The 24440-nt window shown below is 38.3% G+C and overlaps 1 protein-coding gene across 4 annotated transcripts in view; it reads right to left on the bottom strand.

Moving 5' to 3' along the window:
• Positions 1–8087: 8087 nt before the first annotated feature.
• The window catches only part of AP4E1 (adaptor related protein complex 4 subunit epsilon 1), a 72618-nt gene continuing 56265 nt past the window's right edge, over positions 8088–24440 (bottom strand). For 3 of the 4 annotated variants that reach the window (XM_060096835.1, XM_060096837.1, XM_060096836.1), the window contains 4 exons: positions 15476–16033; positions 14156–14346; positions 12230–12387; positions 8088–11199 (listed from right to left, as the gene is read on the bottom strand). In XM_060096835.1, coding sequence (XP_059952818.1) covers positions 11039–11199; positions 12230–12387; positions 14156–14346; positions 15476–16033 — 1068 coding nt within the window. In that variant the 3' untranslated portion in view covers positions 8088–11038. The remainder of the gene's footprint in view (positions 11200–12229; positions 12388–14155; positions 14347–15475; positions 16034–24440) is intronic. The other variant, XM_060096838.1, reaches the window with a different exon arrangement.

The following is a 24440-nucleotide window of genomic DNA, read 5'->3' as shown; positions in this document are numbered from 1 at the left end:
AGATAAGTTCATTTGTGTCATAGTTTAGATACCACATATAAGTGATATCATATGGTATTTGTCTTTCTTTCTGACTTACTTCATTTAGTATGATAATTTCTAGGTCTATCCCTGTTGCTGCAAATGGCATTACTTCATTGTTTTTCATAGCTGAGTAGTATCCCATTGTACATATATACCACATCTTCTTTATCCATTCATCTGTCGATGGACATTTAGGTTGTTTCCATGTCTTGGCTATCGTGAACAGTGCTGCTATGAACACAGGGGTGCATGTATCTTTTCAAATTATAGTTTTGTCTGGGTATATGCCCAGGAGTGGGATTGCTAGATCGTATGGCAACTCTATTTTTAGTTTAGTTTTTTTTTGTTTGTTTGTTTGTTTTTTTGCAGTACGCGGGCCTCTCACTGTTGCGGCCTCTCCCGTTGCGGAGCACAGGCTCCGGACGCACAGGCTCAGCGGCCAAGGCTCACGGGCCCAGCCACTCCGCGGCATGTGGGATCCTCCCGGACCGGGGCACAAACCCGCGTTGCCTCCATCGGCAGGCGGACTTTCAACCACTGCGCCACCAGGGAAGCCCCTATTTTTAGTTTCTTGAGGAACTTCCAGTACTGTTTTCCATAGTGGCTGCACCAATTTACATTCCCACCAACAGTGTAAGAGGGTTCCCTTTTCTCCACACCTTCTCCAGCATTTGTTATTGTAAACTTTTTAATGACAGCCATTCTGACTGGTGTGAGGTGATACCTCATTGTAGTTTTGATTTGCATTTCTCTAATAATTAGTGATATGAACATCTTTTCATGTGTCTATTAGCCATTTGTATGTCTTCTTTGGAGAAATGCCTATTTAGATCTTCTGCCCATTTTTTCAATTGGGTTGTTTGGTTTTTTTTGTTACTGAATTGTATGAGCTGTTCTTGTATTTTGGAAATTAAGCCCTTGTTGGTTGCATCATTTGAAAATACTTTCTCTGAGTTCATAGGTTGTCTTTTCATTTTTTTTATGGTTTCCTTTGCTATGCAAAAGCTTATAAGTCTGATTAGGTCCCATTTGTTTATTTTTGCTTTTAACTTAATAAATGATTAATAAGGGGGAAACTGTTGTAACACCACCCAGGTCAAGAAATAATACTTTGCCAACCACCCAAAAAGCCACTTAGTGGGCCCAATTCCAACCACAATCTCCTCCCTGCCCCAAAGTAACATCACCCAACATTTATTACAATCAATTCCTTGCATTTCTTTTAGTTTTAATAACCAACTATGCATCCCTAGACACTATAGTTTAGTCTTGCCCATTTTTAAGAAACTTGATATGTCTCTTTTAATCCAAAGATTCCATTCCATCTCTTTCTTTTCCTTATCTGTTGAAGGTCTCTAGGGTTTTCCACAGTCTGAATTTTGCTGACTGCAAACCTGTGATGCAGTTTAACTTATTCCTGTCTCCTCTGTATTGTGAGTTGCAAGCTGGCAACTTTTTTTTTTTTGCAGTACGCGGGACTCTCACCATTGTGGCCTCTCCTGTTGCAGAGCACAGGCTCCGGACGCGCAGGCTCGGTGGCCATGGCTCACGGGCCCAGCCACTCCACGGCATGTGGGATCCTCCCGGACCGGGGCACGAACCCGTGTCCCCTGCATGGGCAGGCGGACTCTCAACCACTGTGCCACCAGGGAAGCCCACAAGCTGGCAACTTTATCCAGAGACTTAACAAACTCATATTATTCTACCACTTTGGTTAAGATTATAGGTGATTTGTATTCTTTCATTGGGAGGCACAAAACAGCTAGTTGCCTTTCTCTGTGGTATTAAGTCTTTAGTGTTCAATACCTAGATCCATTAATTCACCGAAGATTGCAAAATATATTCTATCATTTGTTTTTCATTTATTAGCAGGAATAGTTTATTAAGAGATGCTTCTCTTTATCTACCATTTGGTTATCCAATGGTTTAATCTCTTCATTTGCTAGTTTTCAACACAATGAATTTATTCCCTACAATCCTCCAACAGTAAGCATTATGAACTCAAGGATTTAAGCATATTTGGATTTCAATGCATACCTACATTGAAGCTAAAATTATCTCATTTTTGGCAAGTGGGAGCCTCTTCAAGTTAGCTACTATGTTCTATGTTATGACTTTACTGGTCTTTGATAAGATTCTTTGTTACCTGGTATAAAAGATATTTCAGGCTCATCTCACATACTTTCTGTCCCAGATCTGGAATCAATCATTTCTTTGAGAAGCCTTAGTTTCTTTTAGTGGGAAATAGTGTTATACTTCAGGACCATAATCTGGACAGTAAGGGCGCGTGTGTGTGTGTGTGTGTGTGTGTACCCTCAACACAAAACGAGAACTACAGAATTTATTCACCATCTTCTATATTATATCTGTATTTACTTTCCTCCACTCTGAGAATACTGGTCTCCAGGATACAGACTATTGTAAAATTGAAATACCCCATAATTACTCATTTGTTTTATCCCACATTACACAGAGTCTCAGATAATACTACCACTACTGTTACAATTACAAAAAACTTTTTTGATTGTGCATATGCTTTTTATATTTCCCTCCTTTCTTTCAGTTGTACTGTATCTGCATTGTTAGTGCATACAGCCATTATATATTATACCTTCTCCCTTTTAATTCTCATTTATTCCTAGTTCTACAAATAATCATACATTCAATGCTCACAACCAGTCCTTATGAATCTCATTCTCTAGTAGCTTCCCCCGGAAGGGTTCATAGGAACAATACTCCCTGTCTACCTATATGTTGATAGCAGTTTGGTCTCTTTAAACTTGGAGATCAGTTTTACTGAGTGTAAAATCGTTGGTTCACATCTTCCTTTGAGTATCTAAAATATATTATCCTATTTTCTTCTGGTATAAGCATGCGTCAGTCTGATAATAATCTGACTTCTTTATAAGTTTCTTGCTATTTTTTCTTAGATGACTAAGGAATTTTTTCTATTTTTAAAAGAGTTTAGTAATCTTACTAGAATGTCTTGTCTTGGTGTTTATCAGTTGATAGTCTCAGGTATACAGTGTACTCCCTCTAGCTACAAATTTTTGTGTGTGTGTGTGTGTGGTACGCGGGCCTCTCACTGTTGTGGCCTCTCCCATTGCGAAGCACAGGCTCCGGATGCGCAGGCTCAGCGGCCATGGTTCACGGGCCCAGCCGCTCCACGGCATGTGGGATCTTCCCAGACCAGGGCACGAACCCATGTCCCCTGCATTGGCAGGCGGACTCTCAACCACTGCGCCACCAGGGAAGCCCCCAATTTTTCTTTTTAAATTGTACTTTCAGGAATGTCCCCTTGAGTTACCCTGTTTAGGATTTGTTTTGGTCCTGTGCTTTGGATTTCTTCTTCAGGAGCTCCTATAATCCATATGTTGGACTTTCTTTGCCTATCTTCAATATTTGATACTTTCTCTTGAATATTTACCTCTACTTCACTTAATTTAAAAATATCCTCAGGCTTCCCTGGTGGTGCAGTGGTTGAGAATCCACCTGCCAATGCAGGGGACACAGGTTCAAGCCCTGATCTGGGAAGATCCCACATGCTGCGGAGCAACTAAGCCCGTGCACCACAACTGCTGAGCCTGTGCTCTAGAGCCTGTGAGCCACAACTACTGAGTCTACATGCTACAACTACTGAAGCCTGCATACCTAGGGCCTGTGCTCCACAACAAGAGAGGCCACCGCAATGAGAAGCCCATGCACTGCAAAGAAGAGTAGCCCCCGCTCACCACAACTAGAGAAAGCCCGCACGCAATGAAGACCCAATGCAGCCAAAAACAAATAAATAAAATAATTTTTTTTAAATCCTCATTTTCATCCTCTATTTCCTTTAAGGCATTATTTTTTGTGTTTATTCACATTTGTGTTTCTTCTAGTTTAGTTTACAGTTCTGAAATTTTTATTTCTTCCCTAATTTCTGTCACATTTCCGAGTTTATATAGTACTAATATATGCTGTTCTTTCACATCTTAAATCATTTTTAAAATTTCATCTAGCTTGTTCTGAAACAGTAGGTTAACAGTTTTGATCTATTTTGTGAGCATGTTATACTAGTGTGCTTTTATTTTCTGTAGGGATATTATCGCACATCTTAATCTCTCTCTCCCTCTCTCTCTCATAATAAGTTTATATGGGAGTTGACCATAGTATCTTTCTGTTGCTTATATTTTTATAAAATTATTTTCCTAAATATTTAGAGACGTACTTGAAAATAGCTTTTCTAACCTCACAAAGCTTTCTTTTTTCTGTTTTTCTATAATGTTAAAAATATGGCAACTTGCTTTCTGATGTTTTCTTACTCTGCTAAATTTCCTCACTTTTATCTGGACCCTCTCTTTCCTTCATTGTTACTGTCCCCTCTTTTTTCTTTTTTTCCATAATGATGTTAATAAGCTGATATAAGAAACTGGTAAGATTATGATCACATGAACCACTATGTGCATTACCTCATTTCACAGTAACCCTATACAGTAGGTATTATTATTATCCCCATCATACAGATGAGAACTGGGGCACAGAGTGTTTAAGTAATTTGCCCAAAGGCACAAATTAGTAATTAGTGAAGCCAAGAATTAAAATGTGACGACCCAACTTCAATTTGCAAGTTACCTAATGATTTCTACCGTACTTTCCCACTCGGACTTGAGACCCTCATCTCTCAAATCCTACCATGCTATCATTTTAAGAGCAAACCTAAGCTTGCTAAATTCAAACACTAAGCTGATACTGCCATAGGACCTACAGCTTTTTATATATTCACACAAGATTCCTCCTCTGTACCTACCCAATCTTTCCAAATAATGCCATTACTTACCTCCCACTCAATAGCTAATTACTTTTAATCAATCCCCATTGCAGGAAGGAGTGTGGGGAAAACACAACCAAAAAAAAAAATCCCACTGAGGAAGCATGGGGTGAGATAGCATCTAAAACTGAGGTTCTCAAACTTGGCTGCATGTTGTAATTACCTGTGGAGTTAAAAAATAACTGGAGCCTATGTCTGACACCTCAGAGAATCTGATTATGGTCTAGGGTATGGGATTTTAAAAAGGTCCCCAGTCTAGTGGATAGCATGGTGATTATACTTAGTAGTATTCATGTTGTATATTTGAAATTTGCTAAGACCTTAAGTGTTCTCACCACACACACACAAAAGTAACTATGTGAAGTGATGGATGTGTTAATTAACTTGATTGTGGTAATCATTTCACAATATATATTAAATCATCATGTTGGACAACTTGAAAAAATCACACTGCACAACCTAAATATGTACTTTTTTTTTTTTGGTCAATTGATGCATTTTTTTCCCCACACCACCAAGCAATTCCAATTCTAAGTGGACACACACTGGCTGTCCTACAAATTAACTCAATTCTGACACTATCTACCTGGAGATGGCACCAGATCTTAGAAATTAAAGGCTGTTTCGCAGGACTGCCCCACTTCAGACACCAATCACAAGTCCAGGTTGTCATCTATGCTAATGACCCAATGACTATAAACTGGAAGGTCCCACAACCTTTCTGCGGTTCAATTAATTTGCTAGAGTGGCTCACAGAATTCAGAGAAACACTTACTTACGTTTATCAGGTTATTATAAAGGATATTAATATAAAGGATTCAGATGAACAGCCAGATGAAGAGGTACATAGACTGAGAAACAGAAGGGTCCCAAGCACAGGAATTTCTGTCCTCATTGGAACTGGGGTGTGTCCCCTCCCAGGATGTGATGCACTCACCAACACAGAAGCTCATCAAATCCCTTTGTTCAATAGTTTTTTTTAGAGCTTAACCTCCAGCCCCCAAACCTTCCCCTTCCTTGAGGTCAGTGGGTAGGGCTGAAAGTTTTAACTGTCTAATCACTTGGTCTTTCTGATGACCAGCCCCTTTCTGAGGCTGTGTGTGGGCCCCACTCCAAAGTCACCTCATTAGCATTAACTCAGGTGTGCTCAAAAAGGCTCCTTATGAGTAACAAAAGACACTCCTATCACTTCTGTAGGTGAAGACTGGTCCAATATTTGGGTTCAAATCATTTCATCTTTCCCATAGCTCACAAAAACTCTTCTATTTAACCCCATCAACCATCAACTAAGATGAAAAAACTAAATTCTTACATCTTGATATCCATCATCAATGAGGACCAGTTTGTTCTAGTCACTGATATTGCCCTTACCTTTATTAAATTATGTGGTAGCAGATCAGACCAAATGCCTCTCCCTAAGAATATATAAGCCTCGCCTCTGTTTCTATTTGTCACATAATATAAAGGGTGGAGAAGATGTGCAAACAAATTTCTAATTACTTTTCTCTCACTGAAGCACAAATAATCTCTAGGCTCTAGTCTCTTAACAATTTGGCATAAGTCCTGTCAGACCCCATCAGCGAAAAAACTTCCTGAAGTCAGCCATTTAGTCACATTGGCAACTTAATGTTTTAAGAAAGGAAATATGCATCCACTTAGGAAAATAGTTTAAAATAAGTAAAGGAAATTGATTCTCTCTCTTGGAAAAAAGCCCATAAACTAGCTGCAACCACTTACGAGGACCCACTATTTTTTCAGCATTATAGGTAAACATGTTTGACTCTCCCCACTCGTAGGCCCATCTGCTCTGCATCCAGGCCACAATCTTTAAGTTTTCAGTTTTCTGGGACTCATTTTTGTGGGTATCCTCCTATCCTGGATCCATAAAGTTTCCCATGTGATGCAAATGAAACACATTTCCTTTTAAATAACTCCTTTTCCTGTGCTTTATCCCAGAGGGTCAGTTCTTTCCCAACTCCTCCTGACACTATTGACCTTATTAATGTCAATATAGTTGTCTCTCCCATTATCAGTTCTTACTTTGATAAAGAAATAAGTGATACTAATTTAGCTGGTAAATCTGCCTTATCATATTCAGTAGCTCCCTATCTTTAACTTCACTGACCAAATGTCTACTGCTTCCTGTCCTAGAACAAGTTCTTCTAGACCAGTAAGACTTTGTGGACATCAAAGTCCCCATTCTCCAAGTCATAATTTCTAGCTGTAATCACACTGCATTTGCAGAGATCTCTTAAACGACACGGCAAATTCTCATGGGACTTAGCCTTAAACTGGTAAGGTTCTCATCAAGTGGTCATATTTCCTCTCTCCTACCTGGTTCAAACTGGCACGAGCTATTTTCACTAGAATGCTTTTCTGCTGACTTATATCTATAAACCAGATCAGATCACTTTTCTTTATTTCTGGGAGAGCCACAGGATCACTAAAATCCCTTGATATTACATGGTCTCAGATTACTTATTTTGAGGGAACAGGTCTCTTTTGGCATTCATTCAATAAACTGAGTGACTGTCAGGTACCAGGCAAAAGGGACATAAAAATACACACCTGTTTCCTAACCATAAAAAGCTCATGTCTCTCATTATGCACACACATAACGAGTAACATTCATATAATCATTAACCCCAGTCCATTTGGCTGCAGGCCACCCTTCTTTTTAGTTACTGCAGTAGGTGTGAGGCATTTAAACCTCCTTACCTTCTGTGGCCCAAAGATGGGGTTTCAAGTCTCAGAACATTTTTTCTGCTACACAGTATAGCCAACAAGAGGCATCAGTGAGATTTAAATACCATTTCTGATCTAGCTTTGTGTTTTAGGATACACAATATAGAGATGGCCAGGAGACTCAGAGTCTTTGGACACTAAGTCACCACCTGACTTACCGTGTTTCTTGCATCTTGAGGAGAGGAATACAGAAACAAAACACTCTGCTTTGAATGCTCTGGTAAGGCCAGGATGAAAGTAGGGGATAGGGACAGGCACCTGAGGATCGATCCATGCTCTAACCTGTCGGAAGCCCATAAAGTTTTCTCTGAACATCATACAGAAAGAGCAGTTATCTTTACTTTTAACCAATTAGATGACATTCTTTGGGGCTGTAATGAGTATATTACTCTTTTCATCCCATTCCAATTGCTTCTGCTCTTTTTAGCTAATGCCTATCTAATTACTGAATAGTATTACTTTTATTCAGCTATTTAGATGATAAAGCATATATATAGACCAAAGAACAATATAGATCACTTAGTATTTATTACATGTTTAAATGATTTTTTTCAAATTACAGAATTCAACTCCAAAATAAGGTAATTAATTAATGTCTGGGAAGTTGTTATTCACTTGCATTTTTCCCTCCTAAATTTTGAAAACAAACACCTTAAAAGACATGTGAATAGGTTCAGTGCACTTTTAGTGACTCAAAATCATGAGACAAAGACCACATTTATCCATTAAAAAAAAAAAGCTCGATATTTTTAAATATTCATGACATGAACTAAAATAAAGGAACAAATAAAATACTGCATTTTCACCACAATTGTTTTGGTAGACGACAGAATATTGTCTTGAATAATGCTCCTCTGCAGAGCGTCTGTGGTGCTTGGCATGCTTGGCATATTAGCCCTTGGTAACCGCTCGGCTTCCATCTGCAGTTTTTTCAGAAGGATCCTTATTCGGGGGCCCACATTCCCGAGACTAATCTGCCTGACTCCACAGGGACTATTCTGGTGGGAACCTGATCCTTCTTGCTCCACCTGCTCTTAAGGCTTTCTGGTCTTCCCTTCATTCTCCCCAGATTCACACTTGTTGCCACCTGCATTCTCAGCAAAGATGCCCAGCACAGAACTCACACAGCTGAGTCTCCCCTACAATAGCTCTCACTCCAGATGATGCCCCTTTACTTGACTAAATTATGACTAGAAGGTAAAGAGACGATCTGCCCACAAAAATTGTTCTTCCTACTTCATAGTCACATCTCCTACAATGCAAAAAAGGTTGGTGATGCCTGATCTAGAACTTAAAAGATTAATTAGTTTAGGTAGAATATATACTGCTCTAAAGTTCACTAAGATCTACTCTTTCCTATTACTGTTTGTTTTAAAAACCATAAAAATATAAAAATGTAAACATTCTACTAAACATTTCAGTAGAAACTGTTACCTTACTTTCTATGTAGTGGGTTTAGAAAGAACAAAAGTGACACCATGTTCCCCTTGGCAGACCCCAAATCATGCTCCCAGCCCTAACCTACCATTACACATTTCCCACCATTAGACAGAGCTGTAGGCCAAGCATGTCTCTCACTGTCACCCATGAACACCCTGTAACAAAGCAGCACAGTAGCTCACTGTAATCTGTCCCAGCTAGCTGTCCATCTGCTTGCTGGGCACCTTACATCCACTGCTCCACACCCAGCCTTGGTTACCATGCAAACACATGGAAGCAGGGACACAAAAAACAGAAGCACCTCTTTTGCCACACTCTACATTCCTTTGCAAAGTGAGAGGGCACTTCCTATCTCTTTGTCAGAGTGTCAGCAGAACCAGGTAGGGTGGGAGGGTGCTGCTGACAGACGCAGGAATAAAGAGAAAGCTGATGAGTCTAGCCACCAGTGTCCACCACTCCCCCATCATTCACATTCCCTTCATCATGACACTGCTGGGAGCTTGAGGATGAATCTGATCTTCTATTCAAAAGAAGAAACCTACTCAGGAAATTCTAGCCAATTCTCATTGCTCTTGCAGCAAGGTTTCACTGTATGTTTTTTAAAAGCATGAAATTAACAAGGTGTTATTTTTTTTTAATGAGTAGCTTATAAATTAATTTTTTAATGCTGCTTTTGTTTTTAGGGAGAGATATGCTAAACACAAATGACTAATGAACTCTATCAGCTTTGGGGAATCTCCTCAGCATCTTTATCAGCTATGATTAATAATGAGATAACCTAAAACCACAATTCCACACCTGGGTGATAAACAGTACCAATTAACCAGAGTATTAACTGCAATGACTTAAAACTATATTACCTGAATAGTTTCCACGGTGAAGTATCAGAAAAAGTGAAATAATAAATATTTTCCACAGCACCATAAGGTTTTATAAAATACTATTTCAGTCTTTAACATTAATGTATAATCTCAAGATTCTGGTCTATCATTCATATTAGGCTTAACCTCTTTTCTGACAAAGGCCATATATATAGGCACAACTGTAACATAAAAATCATATATTTTACTGAAGAACCTGTATGGTATACTTAGACAGTCACTCTTCTGGTTGTATCCATTGAATACTAGTGGATTCAAAGCCCAGGAAAGATGGTTTTGCCGTTTATACTCTAATCACAAATTTTAATTTGCCAAAAAAAAAAACCCAAGTGGAAACTAAGATATTTGCCATAACTAAAAAGTCCTTTTATACCTGTTTACTTTAGTACTGTGTGCTCTTTCAGGTTTTGTTTCTATACAATATTTTGTAAATGGCTCTGAGTTTGTAAAACAAGAATACACTGAGTCACTTTGAATTTTAAAAATAAACGCAAGTGGAAAACAAATTTTATAGCCTAACTGTCTGCAATTATGTGTAACAAGTTACCTATAATAAAAACTGTACCACAGATTGGATCCCCCCAATATCCAACATGCTCATGGATCTCCTGAACTATTAGTGTGTGCTGTGCCAACTTAGATCAATACTGATCTAAGCAAAACATTATTGAAAGTAATGACTTGCCTACCAAAAAGCATACATTGCATTCCAAAGCCAAATTTGAATTCGATTTGGGATTATTAAGTCCATGTCTCCCCTCCATTAATGCAGAGAACTGAGAGTTGGCTTTACTATAAATCAGCTAGCACTAGAGTAAATCTGCTATAAAATTATTTATAACAAAATAAATATTTTCAGTCCCTCTACACTAAGTGATATATAAATCATTAGCAGTTTATAACATTAGCTTAGGTCACTGTTTTAGGACCCAAACATACTGTACAATCCTGAGTAAAAGGTTAGGGGTACAGTTTCTTGGGGATCTTTCTTGATCAGGAATCATAAAGAAAACACATAAAACCACACTTATAATAATCCCCATTTTCATTAGAAGTACCATGAGTCCTTTTTACTTTGGTAAATAAGTTTATCTATGTAAACCATTTATTTTGATGGAGTAAAATATAAGCAGAGCTTCTGCTAGGATCCTTCCATCACCTTTTGACACTGATATAGTAAATAATCAGGAAGAGTAGAGCAGGAGGATCTGAACCACAGGGCTAACATGTCACCATGAACTCGGAAATGCAGCAAGCAGGGGATGGATGGGAGCAGCTGACAGGCCAACAGCCCTTCATTGCCTACAGCAAAACAAAGTGAGAAATTCTTTAATACAAAAAGACTTCAACAGACATTTCTACAAAGAAGATATACAAATGGCCAATAAGCACATGAAAAGATATTCAACATCACTGATCATTAAGGAAATGCAAATCAAAACTAAAGTGAGATACTAGTTCATACCCATCGAGATGGTGATTATCAAAATAAATAAATAAATAAATAAGTGTTGGTGAGGATGTGAAGTAACTGCAACCCCCGTGCATTGCTGAATGTAAATGGTGCAGTTCCTGTGAAAAACAACATGACAGTTTCTCCAAAAATTAAATATAGAATTACCATATGACTCAGCAATTCTACTTCTGGGTATATAACCAAAAGAACCGAAAGCAGGGACTCAAACAGATTTATTTGTACACCCATGTTCAAAGCAGCGTTATTCACAATAGCCAAAAGGTGGAAGCAACCCCAGTGTCCGTCAAAAGATTAATGGATAAACAAATGTGGTACATTCGTAAAATGGAACAATATTCAGGCTTAAAAAGGAAGGAAATTTTGACACATAATATAGATGAACCTTGAAGACATTATGATAAGTGAAATAAGCCAGTCACAAAAGGACAAATATTGTATGATTCTACTTAGATGAGGTAACTAGAGTAGTAAAGTTCATAGGGATAGAAAATAGAATGGTGGTTGCGAAGGGCTGGAGAGGGAGGGGCAATGGGGAGTTAGTGTTTAATGGGTACAGTTTTAGTTAGGAAAGAGGAAAAAGTTCTGGAGATGATGGTGGCAATGGCTGCACAACATGAATGTATTTAATGCCACTAATCTGTACATTTAAAAATGGTTAAAATGGTAAATTTTGTTATGTATATTTTACCACACAAAAAAATTCTTTAATGAAGTCTGAACAACACACTTATCTGAAAGATACTCATAACATGAAATACAGCTCTAAGAAATCTGACACTTATAAGAGTTGATTTGTTTTCTGATTGTAAGAAAGCCCCTATAAACACAAGATTGCCTTTTTAGAACACTACAAACCTATAATGTCAACAACATGAAGTCTTAGTTCCTGTTGCAGGGTCTTTAAGGTAGAAGGCAGAGCAGCTTGTGATTCTGACATCTTCACATTTTGTTTCACATCATTTGCGAAGGATAACCAGAGTTTACCAAAGTCTTCAGTCGAGATTTTTAATGGCCTAAAAATAATTTTTAAAATTAGATTTATGTCCATTAAGAATGAAATGATTCTAAACAGATAAGTACATTTCAAATGACTCGTGGGAATAAAAAAAATCATTGTAAATCTAAATCCCACAAAATCTATGTTTTTTAAACCAAATATGATTAGGATACTTACCATTATCCTCCAACCTGAAGAAAATGCTGAAAGCAAATGTTATTAAAGAACAAATGTCTTTTCAATAAATCACCCAGTTCTCTCTTTTTCTGAGTATTAGTCATTACAGTAAAATTTCACCAAGTAATTTCATGAATCATTCAAATATAAAACTTTTCTTTCATGTATACTTTAGATTTGGGGATGAGATACTCTATCAAAGTCATGTACAAGAGTAAGAATACAAAGACTTAGCACCTTAAGCAAACTGGACCAAGAGAAAGGATTTTAATAAATGTATTTTTTAAATGGTTCAGGTGACTGAAGATCAAATAGTTTACAATGGGGTATCTCTGGGAGGAATTATAGGAAATTTTTATATTCTACTTATATTTTTCTACAGCATTTAAATCTTTATAACTATGTATTGAATTTATAATTAGGAAAAAAAAAAAATATATATATATATATATATATTTTTTTTTTTTTTTTGCGGTACGCGGGCCTCTCACTGTTGTGGCCTCTCCCGTTGCGGAGCACAGGCTCCAGACGCGCAGGCTCAGTGGCCATGGCTCACGGGCCCAGCCGCTCCGCGGCATGTGGGATCTTCCTGGACCGGGGCACGAACCCGTGTCCCCTGCATCGGCAGGCGGACTCTCAACCACTGCGCCACCAGGGAAGCCCAGGAAAAATATTTTTTTAAGATACAGAGGATTTTATTAATAAGCACAGAAGAACCGTCTGTGTCATATATGTTGTGCTTCTTCAGGTTACTAATGCTCACCATGGGACATACCTTTGTAGTCACAGAATGTAAGTTTTTTGAAGGCTAGATTCTATCTTTTCAGCACCACAGGTATAAATAAATACTCTGACAGATTGATAAACATGCTCTTACTAAAAGGCTTTAAAGAATGGGCAAAAATTATAGTAGTCTAACACAGGTAGATGTGTGAAGGTTAAAAAAATTTTTTTACAGATATTCATTGGTATTCTGCATTCTTGGTTCAGGCAGGCTTCATTTTTAAAAATGTTTGAATACAGTATAATATATTCATAATACTAAACAAGAGCAGAAGGGTTAAAAGGTTGTTTTCAATTATTTGGGTAACTGCACAATGCTAGTAAAATACTAAATACTGTATGTCTAATAAAAGTTTAGTAACTTTGTTAAGCCATTTTCTTGCAGATCTAAAACTTAATGAACAAACTTTATGAAAGAATTAATCAAATAAATGAAACACAAATGAAAGAAACTTTAAAAGCTTTTTAAAAAGTCAGGCAGAATCTTTGAAATTATTTCAGTTTAAACATTACTTTAATATTACTTTCCCTCAGAAGTTCTCCAAGATCACTAGCCAACTCGAACCTACATCAGGACCCACATTATAATGGCCCATCATACCATTTACTTCCTGTTCATAGCACAATTCACAATTATACATGCATTTATGTGATTGTTCGATGTCTCCTCCCTAGACTGAACACTCCCTAAACATAGGGGTATGTGTAGTTTTGAGTTGTTACACTCTCTAGCACCTAGTACAGTGCTCTGTCCAGAGAAGAGGCCTAATAAATATTTGCTGAATGAAGGAATAACTTGAATTAATATTCTAAAAAATATTTACCTAATGAAATCTAATAGTGATAAGTTTACTGAAAATTCGAGCTGAACAGAATGAGTATCCATCACTTGATAATTTATAAAACCAGAAAGATTCCCTTCTGTAAAAGGTTTTTCCATCTGCACACTGTATTCAAAGTTTCTGGTGCTTTCTGCTTCTATTACAGGCAAGCAGCATCCAGGTTGCTCAGTGATCTGTAAATAAAAGTAATGTAAGTATTGAAGAAGGGTTCAATACAGGCTATCATATGAATAACTATTTTCTATTTAATTGAAGTGCTACAAAAGCATACAATTGTGAGATGTTAATAACAAGCCACACCATGAAGATAACTGACAACTTCACTTGAGAAAAATTCACTAGCACAGATAATTAAGAAATAATAATACATAGGTCAGAATTATGTAACAAATGGTATTACAATGAAAATGTCTGTATGGTTTAACAACAACAAAAAACAGATTAAACTCTAGTCATGTGGCTCTCAATACTAGCTAGTACCAGTTTTTTTTTTTAATTAATTTATTTTTTTTTGGCTGCATCAGGTCTTAGGTGCAGCATGCAGGATCTTCATTGAGGTATGTGGGATTGTTGAGGTATGCGGGATCTTTCATTGCGGCATGCAGGCTCTTCGCTGTGGTGCACGGGCTTCTCTCTAGCTGTGGCGCACAGGCTCCAGGGTGTGCGGGCTCTATAGTTGGCTGCACGTGGGCTCTTGTTGAGGCACATGAGCTCAGTAGTTGTGGTGCGCAGGCTTAGTTGCCCTGGGGCATGTGGGATCTTAGTTCCCTGACCAGGGATCAAACCTGTGTCCCTACATTGGAAGGTGGATTCTTTACCATTTGTCCACCAGGGAAGTCCCTAGCACCAAATTTTTAAAGCTAGGAGAGTGCAAAAAAAAAAAAAATCTTTCCCTCTCATTCTCCACCCTTACTCAAGCTCTGGTGCTAAAGCTCAGACAACTGAATTGGGTTTTGTTTTGTGTTTTTAAGTTCCACAGGTGATTCTAATGAACATCTACAGTCAGGAACTTCTGCCCAGGTCAGGCCCAGGTAGTATCCCATTCAATACATTCTAGCTCATGGAAGAAATTGGGTCAGTTTTCTCAGTCTTCCCCAAAACATCTTTATTATGCTTCCTTGTCTCTTTTGAATAAATTTTTCCTACTTAAAATAATAAAACAATCTGTCACACCTTTCACTGTTTTTGCTAAAGAGGAAAGAAGGATGTGAGAGAAATTTACAAGCTATCAGATGAGTCAACAGCAGAAACACTAAGTAATGTTTCTTACACTAAGAAACATTAAGTAATTCATTGTCTTACCTTGAAATTTTCTGCAGGAGCAATTTCTAAGTTAGCACTTTTCAGTTCTGAAGCACTCTTATTAAAAATTGACCAGACCATCAACAAACACTCATCTTTCCAAATTTTGTAAGAAGACACTGATATGGTTTCATTATTACAGACCTCCATAAGATCTGAATGCACGTGTTCAGTAGTTTCTTCCAACAAAGAAGCAGCTAAAGAGATTTCATTGGCAACTGAGGCTGCAGTGGACTGAGGAGGGTGAAAAACTTCCATGTTGTTATCAGCAAACAAAGAGGGTGTAGACAGCCTGCAATTTGAGATTTTCTCAACCAAGGGCAGTTCTGTGAGTGACTCAGAATCTAAAAGTTCTGAATTAAGAGAAAATTTCTTTACTTCTTTGTCTCCTCTATCCTGCAAATGATCCAAATAATAGTCTTCTTCATAAGTCACATTTGATGAAGAACTAAAGGAAGAACGGGTCATATTTTGAGCAGTGGTTGTTTGCCCACTTTTGGTTTCCTTGACTTTTGATTTCCTTCTGAACTTGTGAGAAAGGGTATCTGCTTTTCCTAGCTGCAAAGATAAAACATAATAATAGAAAAAGAAACCATTCTACTAAGTCATGAGTTTTAAATTTTTTTTATAATTTCAAATGAGCAATGTACTAACTTGCTAAGGTTCTACCTATAAAGCATAGATTAACAAAAATTCAGAGATGAATAAAATGTTAAGTCCTAAAATTCTGACAGCTACATAACTTTGAACTAGTAAGCTATATCTATTTCTCACTAAAAACACATAAAATAAGAAACAGAAATAAGGTCAAAAAGTCAATAATGGACAATTCTAAAAACTTGTTAGACTTAAGAAAACTAGAGTACAGAACTGCACAAATTAAAAACAGTGAGAAAGCTAGCCATTTTTTGAGTTTCCAGAGTTGTGCTGTAGAAGCTAAGATACCCTCAAATACAGGGATGGGTCAAACTTTGGTTCAGTAATCTATAATAATCCTGTTTTCATGACCTGTGAGTCGATAAGCAGGGAAGAAAAACTGACTTCACCTCAAGAAACAGCTAGTGTGGGTGACTGGAACACATAGCAAGAAAGAATTCTAAAAGTAACTAGTGATGTTTGGTACAGACTCAGGAGATGGGAACAGCAAACTTGCCATTCTTGAGCTAAGCCTCCCAAGGAAATGTCTGCGAATCCATCTAAGAAGAGTGATGGCTCAAGTGCCCCCTTGCCTCACAAAGTTCTATGTAGAATCAGTGCAGTAGACTGGGTCTACTTTAAGTTCATCCTCCTGGGGTCTTTAACACTGAGTGGCCATCCTTCACATGATTCTAGTTAACCAGAATTCTAGCTCTGTTCCAAGTCTCAGCAGCTAAGTTTGTCTCTTACCTTTCAATTCAGAAGCCATCAAACAAGAACTAACGTTATATTAACACAAAAATGAAAACAAGTTGGGGGACTTCCCTGGAGGTCCAGTGGTTAAGACTCCGTGCTCCAGGTTTGATCCCTGATTGGGGAAGTAAGATCTCACATACCACAACTAAGCCCATGTGCCACAACTACTGAGCCCACATGCTCTAGAGCCTGTATAATGCAACTAGAGAGCCCGCACGCCACAACTAGAGAAGACCCACTGCAGCCAAAATTAATTAATTAATTAATTTAAAAAGTTGAGGGTTTGGGGGAGAGGAGGACTTCCATTTCCAGTAGCCATGGGACTCGAATTAGATGTACATTAGACTGCTCAATATTGTTCCTCAGGTCACTGATGCTCTGGGTTGTTTTCTGTTTTGTCTTTTCGTTCTCTCTGTGTTTCATTTTGGATAGTTTCTATTACTTTGTCTTCAAGTGTATGATCTTTACTTTTTAAAATATTTATTTATTTATGTATTTGGATGTGCTGCATGTTAGCTGTGGCACGCGGGATCTTCGTTGCAGCATGTGGGATCTTTTAGTTGCAGCATGCAGGATCTTTAGTTGTAGGATGTAGGATCTAGTTCCCTGACCAGGGATCAAACCTGGGGCCCCTGCATTGGGAGTGTGGAGTTTTAATCACTGGACCACCAGGGAAGTCCCTGATCTTTTCTTCTGCACTGTCTAATCTGCTGTTAGTTAGAAGTTACACAAGCCAGAAGACACCAGAGAGACATCTTTGTTAAATTACTTAAAGAAAAGAAACAGTCGGTTTCCGCAGAGCTGAAACTCCTGGCTCAGGGTCTCTTCCCTCCGCCGACATGGAACTGCCCCGGAGCCTGAGGGGAGGGCGGCCTCACTGAGGCTGCCGGCTCTTGAGGGGCCCCGGCAGCCGAAGCCGTAACAGTCATGGGGACAGCGGGCTGGCCATGTGGATGAAGGGCTCTTGGTGCTGCAGCCAGGAGTCAGTGCTGTGCCTCTGAGGTGCGAGAGCCAACTTCACGACACTGGTCCACAAGACACCTCCCAGCTCCACGTAATATCAAACAGCGAAAATTTCCCAGAGATCTCCATCTCAACACCAACACCCAGCTTCACTCAACGACCAGCAAGCTACAGTGCTGGACACCCTATGCCAAACAACTAGCAAGACAGGAACACAACCCCACCCATTAGCAGTGAGGCTGCCTAAAATCATAATAAGGCCACAGACACCCTAAAACACACCACCAGATGGGGACCTGCCCACCAGAAAGACAAGATCCAGCCTCATCCACCAGAACACAGGCACTAGTCCTCTCCACCAGGAAGCCTACACAACCCACTGAACCAACTTTAGCCACTGGGGACAGACACCAAAAACAACGGGAACAACAAACCTGCAGCCTGCAAAAAGGAGACTCCAAACACAGTAAGATAAGCAAAATGAGAAGACAGAAAAACACACAGCAGATGAAGGAACAAGGTAAAAACCCACCAGAACTAACAAATGAAGAGGAAATAGGCAGTCTACCAGAAAAAGAATTCAGAATAATGATAGTAAAGATGATCCAAAATCTTGGAAATAGAAGAGAGAAAATGCAAGAAACATTTAACAAGGACCTAGAAAAACTAGAGGAAACAAGCAATGATGAACAACACAATAAATGAAATTAAAAATACTCTAGAAGGGATCAATAGCGGAATAACTGAGGCAGAAGAATGGATAAGTGACTTGGAAGATAAAATAGTGGAAATAACTAGTGCAGAGCAGAATAAAGAAAAAAGAATGAAAAGAAATGAGGACAGTCTCAGAGACCTCTGGGACAACATTATACTCACCAACATTCGAATTATAGGGGTTCCAGAAGAAGAAGAGAAAAAGAGAGGGACTGAGACAATATTTGAAAAGATTATAGTTGAAAACTTCCCTAATATGGGAAAGGAAATAGTCAGTCAAGTCCAGGAAGCATAGAGAGTCCCATACAGGATAAATCCAATGAGAAACACGCCAAGACACATATTAATCAAACTTTCAAAAATTAAATACAAAGAAACCATATTAAAAGCAGCAAGGGAAAAACAACAAATAACACACAAGGGAATCTCCATAAGATTAACAGCGGATCGTTCAGCAGAAACTCTGCAAGCCAGAAGGGACTGGCGGGACATATTTAAAGTGATGAAGGAGAAAAGCCTACAACCAAGATTACTCTACCCAGCAAAGACCTCATTCAGATTTGATGGAGAAATTAAAACCTTCACAGACAAGCAAAAGCTGAGAGAGTTCAGCACCACCAAACCAGCTTTACAACAAATGCTAAAGGAAATTCTGTAGGCAAGAAACACAAGAGAAAGAAAAGACCTACAATAAAAAACCCAAAACAATTAAGAAAATGGGAATAGGAACATACATATCAATAATTACCTTAAATGTAAATGGACTAAATGCTCCCACCAAAAGACACAGACTGGCTGAATGGATACAAAAAACAAGACCATATATATGCTGTCTACAAGAGAACCACTTCAGACCTAGGGACACATACAGACTGAAAGCGAGGACATGGGAAAAGATATTCCATGCAAATGGAAACCAAAAGAAAGCTGGAGTAGCAATTCTCATATCAGACAAAATGGACTTTAAAATAAAGACTATTAGAAGAGACAAAGAAGGACACTACATAATGATCAAGGGATCGATCCAAGAAGAAGATATAACAATTGTAAATATTTATGCACCCAACATAGGAGCACCTCAATACATAAGGCAAATACCAACATCCATAAAAGGGGAAATCGACAGTAACACATTCATAGTAGGGGACTTTAACCCCCCACTTTCACCAATGGACATATCATCCAAAATGAAAATAAATAAGGAAACACAAACTTTAAATGAGACATTAAACAAGATGGACTTAATTGATATTTATAGGACATTCCATCCAAAATCAACAGAATGCATATTTTTCTCAAGTGTTCATGGAACATTCTCCAGGATAGATCATATCCTGGGTCACAAATCAAGCCTTGGTAAATTTAAGAAAATTGAAATTGTATCAAGTATCTTTTCCGACCACAATGCTATGAGACTAGATATCAATTACAGGAAAAGATCTGTAAAAAATACAAACACATGGAGGCTAAACAATACACTACTTAATAATGAAGTGATCACTGAAGAAATCAAAGAGGAAATAAAAAAATACCTAGAAACAAATGACAATGGAGACACAACGACCCAAAACCTATGGGATGCAGCAAAAGCAATTCTAAGAGGGAAGTTTATAGCAATACAATCCTACCTTAAGAAACAGGAAACGTCTCGAATAAACAACGTAAACTTGCACCTAAAGCAATTAGAGAAAGAAGAACAAAAAACCCCCAAAGTTAGCAGAAGGAAAGAAATCATAAAGATCAGATCAGAAATAAATGAAAAAGAAATGAAGGAAACGATAGCAAAGATCAATAAAACTAAAAGCTGGTTCTTTGAGAAGATAAACAAAATTGATAAACCATTAGCCAGACTTATCACAAAAAAAAGGGAGAAGACTCAAATCAATAGAATTAGAAATGAAAAAGGAGAAGTAACAACTGACACTGCAGAAATACACAAGATCACGAGAGATTACTACAAGCAACTCTAAGCCAATAAAATGGACAACCTGGAAAAAATGGACAAATTCTTAGAAATGCACAACCTGCCAAGACTGAATCAGGAAGAAATAGAAAATATGAACAGACCAGTCACAAGCACTGAAACTGAAACTGATTAAAAATCTTCCAACAAACAAAAGCCCAGGACCAGATGGCTTCACAGGCAAATTCTATCAAGCATTTAGAGAAGAGCTAACACCTATCCTTCTCAAACTCTTCCAAAATATAGCAGAGGGAGGAACACTCCCAAACTCATTCTACGAGGTCACCATCACCCTGATACCAAAACCAGACAACGATGTCACAAAGAAAGAAAACTACAGGCCAATATCACTGAGGAACATAGATGCAAAAATCCTCAACAAAATAATAGCAAACAGAATCCAACAGCATATTAAAAGGATCATACAGCATGATCAAGTGGGGTTTATTCCAGGAATGCAAGGATTCTTCAATATACGCAAATCAATCAACGTGATACACCATATTAACAAACTGAAGGAGAAAAACCATATGATCATCTCAATAGATGCAGAGAAAGCTTTCGACAAAATTCAACATCGATTTATGATAAAAACCCTGCAGAAACTAGGCATAGAGGGAACTTTCCTCAACATATTAAAGGCCATATATGACAAACCCACAGCCAACATTGTCCTCAATGGTGAGAAACTAAAATCATTTCCACTAAGATCAGGAACAAGACAAGGTTGCCCACTCTCACCACTCTTATTCAACATAGAGTTGGAAGTTTTAGCTACAGCAATCAGAAAAGGAAATAAAAGGAATACAAATCGGAAAAGAAGAAGTAAAGCTGTCACTGTATGCAGATGACATGATACTACACATAGAGAATCCTAAAGATGCTACCAGAAAACTACTAGAGCTAATCAATGAATTTGGTAAAGTAGCAGGATACAAAATTAATGCACAGAAATCTATGGCATTCCTATACACTAATGATGAAAAATCTGAAAGTGAAATTAAGGAAACACTCCCATTTACCATTGCAACAAAAAGAATAAAATATCTAGGAATCAACCTACCTAAGGAGACAAAAGACCTGTATGCAGAAAATTATAAGACACTGATGAAAGAAATTAAAGATGATACAAATAGATGGAGAGATATACCATGTCCTTGGATTGGAAGAATTAACATTGTGAAAATGACTCTACTACCCAAAGCAATCTACAGATTCAATGCCATCCCTGTCAAACTATCACTGGCATTTTTCACAGAACTAGAACAAAAAATTTCACAGTTTGTATGGATACACACAAGACCCCAAATAGCCAAAGCAATCTTGAGAAAGAAAAACAGAGCTGGAGGAATCAGGCTCCCTGACATCAGACTATACTACAAAGCTACAGTAATCAAGACTGTATGGTACTGGCACAAAAACAGAAATACAGATCAAAGGAACAGGATAGAAAGCCCAGAGATAAACCCACACACATATGGTCACCTTATCTTTGATAAGGAGGCAGGAAGGTGCAGTGGAGAAAGGACAGCCTCTTTAATAAGTGGTGCTGGGAAAACTGGATAGGTACATGTAAAAGTATGAGATTAGAACACTCCCTAACACCATACACAAAAATAAGCTCAAAATGGATTAAAGACCTAAATGTAAGGCCAGAAACTATCAAACTCTTAGAGGAAAACATAGGCAGAACACTCTATGACATAAATCACAGCAAGATCCTTTTTGACCCACCTCCTAGAGAAATGAAAATAAAAACAAAAATAAACAAATGGGACCTAATGAAACTTAAAAGGTTCTGCACAGCAAAGGAAACCATAAACAAGACCAAAAGACAAACCTCAGAATGGCAGAAAATATTTGCAAATGAAGCAACTTACAAAGGATCAATCTCCAAAATCTACAAGGAGCTCATGCAGCTCAACATCAAAAAACCAAAAAAGCCAATCCAAAAATGGGCAGAAGACCTAAATAGACATTTCTCCAAAGAAGATATACAGATTGCCAACAAACGCATGAAACAATGCTCAACATCATTAATCATTAGAGAAATGCAAATCAAAACTACAATGAGGTATCATCTCACACCGGTCAGAATGGCCATCATCAAAAAATCTAGAAACAATAAATGCTGGAGAGGGTGTGGAAAAAAGGGAACACTCTTGCACTGCTGGTGGGAATGTTAATTGGTACAGCCACTATGGAGAACAGTATGGAGGTTCCTTAAAAAACTAAAAATAGAACTACCATATGACCCAGCAATCCCACTACTGGGCATATACCCTAAGAAAACCATAATTCAAAAAGAGTCATGTACCAAAATGTTCATTGCAGCTCTATTTACAATAGCCAGGAGATGGAAACAACCTAAGTGTCCATCATCAGATGAATGGATAAAGAAGATGTGGCACATATATACAATGGAATATTACTCAGCCATAAAAAGAAACGAAACTGAGCTATTTGTAATGAGGTGGATAGACCTAGTGTCTGTCATACAGAGTGAAGTAAGTCAGAAAGAGAAAGACAAATACCATATGCTAACACATATATATGGAATTTAAGGAAAAAAATGTCATGAAGAAACTAGGGATAAGACAGGAATGAAGACACAGACCTATTAGAGGATGGACTTGAGGATATGGGGAGGGGGAAGGGTAAGCTGTGACAAAGCGAGAGAGTGGCATGACATATATACACTACCAAACGTAAAATAGATAGCTAGTGGGAAGCAGCAGCATAGCACAGGGAGATCAGCCCGGTGCTTTGTGACCACCCAGAGGGGTGGGATAGGGAGGGTGGCAGGGAGGGAGACACAAGAGGGAAGAGAGATGGGAACATATGTATATGTACAACTGATTCACTTTGTTATAAAGCAGAAACTAGCACACCATTGTAAAGCAATTATACTCCAATAAAGATGTAAAAAAATAAAATAAAACTACAAATAGAACTACCATATGACTCAGCAATCCCACTACTGGGCATATACCCTGAGAAAACCATAATTCAAAAAGAGTCATGTACCAAAATGTTCATTGCAGCTCTATTTACAATAGCCAGGAGATGGAAGCAACCTAAGTGTCCATCAACAGATGAATGGATAAAGAAGATGTGGCACATATATACAATGGAATATTACTCAGCCATAAAAGGAAACAAAATTGCGTTATTTGTAGTGAGGTGGATGGACCTAGAGTCTGTCATACAGAGTGAAGTCAGAAAGAGAAAGATAAATACTATATGCTAACACATATATATGGAATCTAAGAAAAAAAAATGTCATGAAGAACCTAGGGGTAAGACGGGAATACAGACACAGACCTACTAGAGAATGGACTTGAGGATATGGGGAGGGGGAAGGGTAAGCTGTGATAAAGTGAGAGAGTGGCATGGTCATATATACAGTACCAAACGTAAAATAGATAGCTAGTGGGAAGCAGCCGCACAGCACAGGGAGATCAGCTTGGTGTTTTGTGACCACCTAGAGGGGTGGGATAGGGAGGGTGGGAGGGATTGAGACACAAGAGGGAAGAGATATGGGAACATAGGTATATGTATAACTGATTCACTTTGTTATAAAGCAGAAACTAACACACCATTGTAAAGCAATTATACTCCAATAAAGATGTAAAAAAAAAAAAAGAAACAGTCAACCTCAGGTTCACAACCCAGAGAAAATACTTTTTTTTTTTTTTGCTGTACGCGGGCCTCTCGCTGTTGTGGCCTCTCCCGTTGCGGAGCACAGCCTCCAGACGTGCAGGCTCAGCGGCCATGGCTCACGGGCCCAGCCGCTCCGCGGCATGTGGGATCCTCCCGGACTGGGGCACGAACCCACATCCCTACATCGACAGGCAGACTCTCAACCACTGCACCACCAGGGAAGCCCAGAAAATACTTTTTTAAATGAAGGTGAAATAAAAGGCAAAGATG

This window comes from Mesoplodon densirostris, chromosome 4 (genome assembly GCF_025265405.1).
Source record: "Mesoplodon densirostris isolate mMesDen1 chromosome 4, mMesDen1 primary haplotype, whole genome shotgun sequence".
In the NCBI taxonomy this organism is placed as follows: domain Eukaryota; kingdom Metazoa; phylum Chordata; class Mammalia; order Artiodactyla; family Ziphiidae; genus Mesoplodon; species Mesoplodon densirostris.
This window is presented reverse-complemented; position numbering and strand designations above follow the sequence as displayed.